The sequence below is a fragment of the Genypterus blacodes genome, unplaced genomic scaffold (genome assembly GCF_046128005.1).
Source record: "Genypterus blacodes isolate CSIRO-AG114 ecotype Tasmania unplaced genomic scaffold, CSIRO-AGI_Gbla_v1 ptg000487l_1, whole genome shotgun sequence".
NCBI classification, from domain to species: domain Eukaryota; kingdom Metazoa; phylum Chordata; class Actinopteri; order Ophidiiformes; family Ophidiidae; genus Genypterus; species Genypterus blacodes.
In genome coordinates, this window is record NW_027467246.1 from 7,501 (window position 1) to 17,500 (window position 10,000).

Genomic DNA, 10,000 nt, shown 5'->3' on the forward strand with positions numbered 1-10,000 from the left:
ACACACACACAAGCCCAGCAGAGAGCAGGTACACACACACACACACACACAAGCCCAGCAGAGAGCAGGTACACACACACACACACACACAAGCCCAGCAGGGAGCAGGTACACACACACAAGCCCAGCAGAGAGCAGGTACACACACACACACACACACACACACACACAAGCCCAGCAGAGAGCAGGTACACACACACACACACACACACACAAGCCAAGCAGAGAGCAGGTACACACACACACACACACACACACACACACACACCCACACACACACAAGCCCAGCAGAGAGCAGGTACACACACACACACACACACACACACACACAAACACACACACACAAGCCAAGCAGAGAGCAGGTACACACACACACACACACACACACACACCCACACACACACAAGCCCAGCAGAGAGCAGGTACACACACACACACACACACACACACACACACACAAACACACACACACAAGCCAAGCAGAGAGCAGGTACACACACACACACACACACACACAAGCTCAGCAGAGAGCAGGTACACACACACACACACACACACACAAGCCAAGCAGAGAGCAGGTACACACACACACACACACACAAGCCCAGCAGAGAGCAGGTACACACACACACACACACTCAAGCCCAGCAGAGAGCAGGTACACACACACACACACACACACACACACACACACACACAAGCCCAGCAGAGAGCAGGTACACACACACACACACACACACACACACACACACACACACACACACACACACACAAGCCCAGCAGAGAGCAGGTACACACACACACACACACACACACACACACACACACACACAAGCCCAGCAGAGAGCAGGTACACACACACACACACACACACACACACACACCCAGCAGTTCTGAACAGGAGCAGATGTTCTCCCCCTGTACTGTATCTGGAGAGTCCTAATCCCTAAGTGACTCTAAGTGTTTGTTTATTTGTGTACTTCCTCCGAAGGAGCAGCCGTGTGATCCCACAGTGCAGGAAACCTAAAGTTCAGTTAATACCAGGCCGGATGAACTTCACTCTGTTTCCTGTCCCTACATTAGAACCTGCAGTTAAACAATCCACTAACATCTGAACATCTCTGTTTGAACAAATCCAAGATTCATCCCCGAAAAACAAAATACTGAGTGTAAAACAGACTTCCTTTTCTCTGAAATGAAATGAAGATGAAACAGTAAGAAGCCCTTTAGATGAGTGAGCAGCCTCTTCTTCTTGTTATCAGATCAGAACCTCCTCCCCGTCGCCCTGATGCACAAACATCTCTCTGTTTTCTGTTTTCAGTCTCAGCTTCTGAACGAAGGAGCTGGAAACCGCAAGTTCAAATGCACCGAGTGTGGAAAAGCCTTCAAATACAAACACCACCTGAAGGAGCATCTGCGCATCCACAGCGGTGGGTTCAAGTCCCTTTTCTTTCCTGTGCTGCAATGTGGTTTGTTTCTCTGCTCACTAAGAAATGACTCACACTTATGGGAGTGTTTGTTTGGTAACTCAGACCTGTGGATGAGCTCAAAGCTGAACAGAAACCAAACTGAAAGATTCAGACGTGAAAACTTTCCTTTGATCAGATTTCACAATGAATCAGGCTTCTTTAGTACCGACTCAATATGAGGGCTGACTGATCAATTCTGAGCCCTGATGGGCTGTAATTTTGTGAATGTCATTTAAAATAACCCTGTGTTTTTGTACATCAACATTTAAGTTTGGCATTTATAAAACTCTTACTTCCTTATGAGACAGTTTATCATCATTAATGGATTTATGCATGTAATGTAAATTGTTGAGTGCAATTAAAAAACTAATTTTAGGAAACTGGAAAAATAGGTTAACCCGGCTCACTGTGTCAGGCTCAGTACTTATCAATCAACCCATGGCTGTGTCAATTTATCTGTCGGAAGATTTTATTTTTTAAATAAATGCAGCTAAATTGAAATTAGATTTCAAGGAATAAATTGGACACAAAAATACCGATCAAGCATTCAAAAGTCTTGTGACTGAATCAATAACGGATCCATCTTTGGTCTTTTGTGTAGGTGAGAAGCCATACGAGTGTTCCAACTGTAAGAAGCGATTCTCTCACTCCGGCTCGTACAGCTCCCACATCAGCAGCAAGAAGTGCATCAGCCTGATTGCAATAAACGGACGCATACGCAGCGGAAACAATGGCAAACCGAGCTCCTCCCCCAACTCCATGACCTCGTCCCCCGGCAGTCCGGCTCTCGCCCAGCTCCGCCACAAGCTGGAGAATGGCCGACCCGTAGGCTCGCAAGACCAGAGCCAGCTCGACATCAAAGCAGAGCCGATGGACTTCAACGAGTACCGAATGCTGATGGCCTCCCAGCACGGGTTTGGGGGACCGGGGGCCTACCTGAACGGAGCTGGCCGTGGTGGAAGCCCCCTGGGGATACACAGCACCTCCCACAGCCCCATTCAGCACCTTGGAGGTATGGGGATAGATCTCTCCCTGCTGGGCTACCCAGGGCCTCTGGGGAACAACCTCAGTGAAGTGCAGAAGGTCCTTCAGATTGTGGACAACACGGTGTACAGGCAGAAGATAGATGGAAACCCGGAGGAGATCTCCAAACTCAGGGCCTACATGAAAGAGCTTGGAGCCCAGATGGAGGACCAGAAGCTGGCTCTGTCCACTCCACAGGCTGGATTCCAGGTGGTGGGTCACGGGAGTCCCACCAAAAGCATTATTGACTACACACTAGAGAAAGTCAATGAAGCCAAAAGTCTGATAGATGATTCCAAGAAGCAAGTGGATGTCAAGAATGAGAGGCCACACCACTCTGTAGATCTCAGTGGTGAGGAGAGGTCCCATGATGGCCAGACCCAATTCCTGCCATTCTCCTGTCAGTACTGCAAAGAAACCTTCCCTGGGCCCATACCACTACATCAACACGAGCGTTACCTTTGCAAGATGAACGAGGAGATCAAAGCCGTCCTGCAGCCGGCCGAAGGCAGTCCAACCGGCCGCAGGGGGTCCAAGTCTTCTGAGCAGCTGCCCACCACTGAACGGGGTGCCACCAGTCCCATCAGCCTCTTCACGGATCACATGTCTGTACTCAAGGCCTACTTCGCCATGAACACTGAGCCCAACTCAGATGAACTGCTCAAGATTTCACTAGCTGTTGGCCTTCCTCAAGAGTTTGTGAATGAATGGTTTGCCCAGTGGAAGAGTCAGAACAACCAAGGAAGCAATCTGAAGAGAAAATCACCCCCTCCTGACCCCAACCACAGCTTGAACCACTCACCGTCGTCCTTGGGACAGCAGCCAATATCGCTTTCTGCCATAGATTTACTTGGAGGCTTCGCCAATGGTGATGCCACCCACAGACTTTCAAAGTCCAATCAGTTTACAGCCAATCGGCAGACAGGGGAAAAACCACTAGACCCCTTGGACCACTTGAGGAGCAACACGCCCTCACCGCTTAACCTTTCCTCTACTTCCTCCAAAAACTCACAGAGTAGCTCGTACACTCCAAACAGCCTGGCATCTGAGGACACCCATGGGGACATCCCACTGGACCTGTCTTTGCCTAAACACATGGCACATAAGGCCGTTTCTGTGGGAGACAAGCGACCCAGACCCAATGGTTTTATCGCTGAACGCAATGGTGAAACGCAAGGAAGAGACCTAACCTCTGGGCCGTTAGATTTGGCCAACATGAAGAAGGAGATGTTGTGTTCTGATGGCAGTGCTGGAGGGAACCTTGTCCATCAGCTGGAGAAGAGTACCAGCCCCATCTTTGGGATTAACCACTTCACTGGTGGTCCAATGTACACATCCCTGCATGCTCACGGAGCATTTCCCCCACCCACTTTCATGTCGCCTGCTCAGGCCAGCATCCCAGGCCTCAGGTCTTACCCAGGGCTGGACCCCATGAGCTTCCTGCCCCACATGGCCTACACTTACGCCACTGGGGCAGCCACATTTGCTGAAATGCATCAGAGGAGGAAGTACCAACGGAAAACAGGTTTCCAGGTAAGATTTGGCAAAAGTCAGTCATCTCAGTGGTGCATGCATTTATGATGTGTGTGTGTTATGGTTTCTCAAAGGAAACTTTGAAAACCAAATACTACTATTTTAACTACTTGTCCTGCCTTCTTATGAGATTGCTGTGATTTTTGGGAGGATCCCATCAGTGGGTCACATCCCGTGCAGCCTGTAAAACAACACCCCCGCCCCATATGTGCCCAGTTTGAGGTGTCCTGTGGCTGAAAGGGGACTTAGCAGTTTGAACTCACTAAGCTCTGTCGAGACTAGGGATCATGGGGCAGGAGGTGGTGGTGTTGGTGGGTGGGGTGGGGGGTGTATCAAGAAGGTCTCTGTGTATCAAGTGGACAGGTGAGGGATTAGCAAAAGTACTGAAAACACCGCTGTGTGCGCCTCTGCCTGCAGGGGGAGCTACTGGATGGCACGGGGGACTATCTGTCAGGCCTGGACGACCTGACAGACAGCGAGTCGCTCCTCTCCAGGAAGAAGATTAAGAAGACTGAAAGTGGTATGTACGCGTGTGACTTGTGCGACAAAACATTCCAGAAGACCAGTTCCCTGCTAAGACACAAATATGAGCACACAGGTATATATAACATCTGGACACTTTTGTTCCCCCCCCAATGCTTATGTCTCCCCCCCCCTTCACCCCCCCTCATACTTTATGTCTTCTTTAACTTCTTACATTCTTTTCTTTCTTTATCCATATACGGCAGAGTGCAAGGGCCGCTGTGGGAAACATCACAAAAGAGAGATTTCAAGAATAAAGTTGTTATTTTTCGAGATAGATTTTGAAACCCTACCAGAGTCACAGAGTCAAAATGTTCTGAGAACTTTGGTGTGATTTAATGTCCCGAGATATTTTCTGAATTTTTTGAAAAAAAAAAAATTCTGAAAATATTTTTTTGCAAAATTTCAACTTTTTTCTCAACAGATTTTTTTCCCCGAAATATTCCAACTTTATCCATGAAATCTTTTTTTCCAACAATGGCATGAAAATTCTGTGGTAATTGATTGATTGGTCCCCAAATTAAGTCGGAGTTGTTTTTTGTTTCCTGCTCGGTGTTCCAAACCTTTAACGTGTTCCTTTGTTTGAACAGGGTCACCATCAGTAACACATACACCTCTGAACACATTGTGGCAATTTTACTTAAACACTGAATTTGCCAAAAATGTACTGCCTAAGAAATGTGTGAATGGGAAAAGCTGTAGCTCCGCCCCCTGCTATTGATCAGAAGAGATCAGCGTGTGAATACATCAGAGTAACGCTTAGCCAGAGACAATATGACAAGAAGACACAACTTTAGGGTTCTGTTGGCCGATGGTACGACTATATGGCCTTATTCAACAAAACTGTCAAAGCTGGACATTCCTGATTTTACCTGTTGAGTAATAGGGATCCCCCCCACACACACACACACACACACACGCGCGCACACACACACACACCACCAGATGCAACCTGCACTTTCTTTCACCGTGTTTCATCATCCCTCGCTCAGAACCCCCTGTCAGGAATGCTCGTTGAGGAATTCGCCGTCTCGTTTATTTTTGCCCCGTCGTGGGTGTGTGCGTGTTTGTGAACATGCATGTGTGTGTGTGTGTGTGTCGGGCGAGGGGTTACTTAAAGTATGCCAGCTATGGTAGATGTTACAGGCATTCCAAGCCTATTTGTGGCTACAATTTGTCCTCGTGTGTGTGTGTGAGGAGGTATGTGTGTGTGTGTGTGTGTGTGTGTGTGTGTGTGTGTGTGTGTGTGTGTGTGGCAGTGCTGGCATTCACAGGGTGGGAGGCGTTTTGTGCATGTGTGCGTGGGATGTGCGCTTTGGACGACAGTCAGTATGAAACAGACTGACTGCTTTGGCAAAACACAGAGCCGAACTGTTCCTCAGTCAGATGGTAGTACGGAGTCGTAGTAAACCCAAGAGGCAGCGTGTGTGTGTGTGCGTGTGTACATGTATGAGCGCACACACACATGAGGTATGAGCGTTGGCAGGGTGGCGCTGTTATCTCCCACAGATAGCGCTCACGTCTGTCCTGTCATGTGACGGATGCCCCGGTCCTCTCGTCAGGTTTAATCTGGAGCTGTGATGTCATGAAAACACGCCGCAGACGGACGGCTTCGGTTTCCCGCCACCACCTGATCTCAGTGCGACTCCTTTGCTCGCAGACAAACTCAGAAAGCTTCTTATCTTAGCGATGTCTCCTTAAATAGAGGCTGAAATGAGCTGGGAGGTTTCCATAGCCGAGCAGATGCAGGACGCTGCCTCACAGTCCTCAAGCTCATCGCCATGGCTAAGCGGCTTTAATCATCGTTAACTTTAAATAACTTTAATTTTTTGACACTTTTGGCTCCTGGTTCAAAGTAGAAACTGTTTAAAAAATGTAATGCTTTTTTATAAAAGCTTTTATAAGGAGTCAAAGTGAACAGAAGCAAAGAGCTTGATGCTTCTTTCCCCCACCTGTATTCTCACAGGAAGGCGTTTCCTTTGGGCTCCAGTAGAGTCCTGGGCTGTGGAGATGTAACTCTGAGAAGGAATGGATCTGATATTAAACTCCACTCCAGCTGTCCCATATAAACACCACACATATGGAGAATAAAAGGTTTAGAGCTTAAAGAACTACAAAACAGATTGTGCGTGTGTAGCGGTCACATTCTGACCATCGGGACAGGAAGTGAGCCTGGATTGATCACTGAAAGTTGTGTTGTATTCTTTGTATGTCTCAGTGTGCATGGAGGCGATGTTTCGGTGTTAGTCTAACTCCCCCTCTCCTCCTTGTGTCTCCTTGTCTCCTCAGGTAAGCGGCCTCACCAGTGCCAGATCTGTAAGAAGGCCTTCAAACACAAGCACCATCTCATCGAGCACTCGCGCCTGCACTCAGGCGAGAAGCCGTACCAGTGTGACAAGTGCGGCAAGCGCTTCTCCCACTCGGGCTCCTACTCCCAGCACATGAACCACCGCTACTCCTACTGCAAGAGGGAGGCTGAGGAGCGGGAGGCGGCCGAAAGGGAGGCCCGGGACAAAGGCGGGGCGGCCCACCTAGAGCCCACCGAGCTACTGATGAGGAGGGCCTACCTGCAGGGGCTCGGCCCACCGCTGGGATACTCGGATGCCGAGGACCAGCAGGAGGACGGGAACGGGGACGGAGACGGCGCCATCCTGAGGGATAGGACGGAGAGAGGAGGCTCGAAGGAGCGAGCGCAGGAAGTGGACAAGAAGTACAAGGAGGTGAGAGACAGACGGGAAACAAGTTTCAGGGAGCGAGAGGAGGAGGAGGAGGAGGAGGAGGACGAGGGCGACAGCAGGAGCCAGATGGACTCGACGAGGGACGAGGAGGAGGAGGGCAAGGATACGACGCATCTGATGGACGAGAGTTCACTAGAAGGGAAAACAGACGGCAAGTCGGAGCAAGAGGAAGCAGACTGAAGCGGAGGAGGAGGAGGAGGAGGAAACAAAGATCCTGTTGGCTCGGTTCATTTTGTCTTTTTGTTTGGTCCAGCAAAAGTGAAACTGATCTGGAGAGAGAAGAACGCCAACATGGAAGCTGGTGGAAGGAAAACAAACTCCACATTATGCAAACCTATAAAAAAGAAGTAATAATAAAATGATCCTTATAATGAAAAGAAGCTGTTTTTAATGTACAGTATTATAAAGGCCTAAAACCTGTGTGGTGCTACCATGTTCTGAGAGCCTCACCTCAGCGATCTCACTCAATCTCATCATCTTCATCTCCTTCACCTACAAACTCTGTGTGTTCCTCTGTCAGTGTGTAGATGTTCTCCTCCTCTTCAGGTCTGTAGGTCTCTGATGGACCCTTATGGATCCATGATCAGGTGTTAGAGCCTCTAAAGCTCCTCTACATGTAGACAGAAGCTTAGGTAGATGCACCTTCTCCATTGCCTCAGTGAGGGTTCATCAAAGACCGACAGAGCTGAGGAGAGGCACAAACATCTACACAATGACACAACCTACACAACAGAAGGAGGTACACATGCAGAAGCTGGTGAGACTCTGTGCGCCGGTGAGCGTGAGGCCTGGACTTCCTGTGTCTCCTGTGTCGTGTCAAAGCCCAAATCAGGAAATTGCACTCTGGCCTGTAATCACTACGAAAAGGAAAAAAAACAGAGTTAGTTATTTATGCTCGCTCGCTCGTGCGTCAGTGTCGTTGTGTTTGACTCTTTACTGTGACGTCTTTCTTCTTTGGGTTCTAACCTTTTTTTCCAGACTGCAAACTAACCACACACTTTTGGGCCTCCTGATTTTATTCTTTATGTGAAGGAACATGAATTAAACCTGCGTGATTAAAAAAAAAAACTGTCGATGTGAGTCTTAAAACGGACAGCGAGGAGGAAGAGGAGGAAGAGGGGGGTGTGACTTTGTCCAGAGAGCCTTATTATATGCAAACCTTCTCACCTGTGCCATCCCTGTACAGTGTCAATCACCTGCTTCAGTATTAAACATCTTGTTTCGTCAGTATTAGCAGATAGCTGCAACTTTGTTAGTTTACATATGTTTGTGCAATTTTCTGTGTTTTTTCCACAAACTCTCGTCAGTATTACTTTTTTTGTTGAATTTTCCAACACAAATTTCATTTTGTTTTTATTTTAAAATTGCCATTTTATTTATGTGACTCATTTTATATTTCCTAATTTTATTTATTTCATACTGTAGTGTACAGTATTAGAGTTCCTCATAGATATATTTTAGTAAATTGATTCTGTTTTGACTATTGGAGCTAAATATGAAGAGAGACATTTAACTATTGGGAAATTTCAATTATTTCTTGGTTTTAATCCATTTAACTACTGGAAATTCTAAATTTGGGGAACTTTTGATACATGATATTGTGAAACACTGTATTTTTAAACTCCACTTGATTCATCCAGTGAAGAGGTGAAGAGGACTGAGCTTCCTCAACATGTCTGAAGTATTATTATTGAATTTTTCATTTCTCTTGGTAATGACCATGCTCGAATAAATGTAGCCAAATTAAATTTTAATAAAGCTGTGTTATTTGTTAGTCTTCTGGTCGCACGTCCTCTGTAACCTCTCTCTCTCTCTCTCACACACACACACACACACACACACACACACACTCATCTTCACACACTGCGGCTGTTTTTAGCATCCTCATGTTACCGTCACATTATTCTTCAGTCAGATCATCGCCGGCTTTGCACACATCAATAAATAAACTCTTTATATCAGCATGAATTATTTTAATTTAAATGTGTTTAGGCTGCTGCGTTAGCGCTCACAGCCTCAGCTGCTGAACCAGGAAAGGTTTGCGGAGCGTTTTGTCAGCAGCTCTTCATGGGAGCGTCTGCTTGAGGGTCAATCCAGGTTACACAGAAACGCCATAGAAACACGCCTGGGACCCACAAACCACACTGGAGATCCACACAAGGTTCTTTGAGGTTAGAATGGATACAAACCCAACTACTCAAACACACCAGCAACCACCTCAGACACACCAGCAACCACTCAACACACACCAGCAACTACACAAACACATCAGCAACCACCTCAAACACACCAGCAACCACCTCAAACACACCAGCAACCACCTCAGACACACCAGCAACTACTCAACACACACCAGCAACTACACAAACACACCAGCAACCACCTCAGACACACCAGCAACCACCTCAAACACACCAGCAACCACCTCAAACACACCAGCAACCACCTCAGACACACCAGCAACCACCTCAAACACACCAGCAACCACTCAAACACACCAGCAACCACCTCAGACACACCAGCAACCACCTCAAACACACCAGCAACCACCTCAGACACACCAGCAACTACTCAACACACACCAGCAACCACCTCAGACAGACAGACAGACAGACAGAGAGAGGCCCAGAACGTAACGTGATGACGTAGGGAAGTGACGCATACCTCGCGCTTCCTGGCGGACACATGCAGGAAGAGGTGAGTGTGTTTTCGTGT

At 47.7% G+C, this 10,000-nt stretch overlaps 2 protein-coding genes across 2 annotated transcripts in view; both read left to right on the plus strand.

Annotated features, from left to right (window-relative positions):
• The window catches only part of zeb2a (zinc finger E-box binding homeobox 2a), a 15,030-nt gene extending 5,971 nt beyond the window's left edge, over nt 1-9,059 (plus strand). Inside the window, exons 6-9 of the mRNA XM_076139937.1 lie at nt 1,322-1,430; nt 2,071-4,025; nt 4,443-4,623; nt 6,837-9,059. Of these exons, the coding sequence (XP_075996052.1) occupies nt 1,322-1,430; nt 2,071-4,025; nt 4,443-4,623; nt 6,837-7,465 (2,874 nt within the window). The 3' untranslated portion in view covers nt 7,466-9,059. The remainder of the gene's footprint in view (nt 1-1,321; nt 1,431-2,070; nt 4,026-4,442; nt 4,624-6,836) is intronic.
• An 879-nt stretch (nt 9,060-9,938) lies between these two features.
• The window catches only part of gtdc1 (glycosyltransferase-like domain containing 1), a 20,964-nt gene continuing 20,902 nt past the window's right edge, over nt 9,939-10,000 (plus strand). The window contains exon 1 of the mRNA XM_076139938.1: nt 9,939-9,982. Within this exon, the coding sequence (XP_075996053.1) occupies nt 9,971-9,982 (12 nt within the window). The 5' untranslated portion in view covers nt 9,939-9,970. The remainder of the gene's footprint in view (nt 9,983-10,000) is intronic.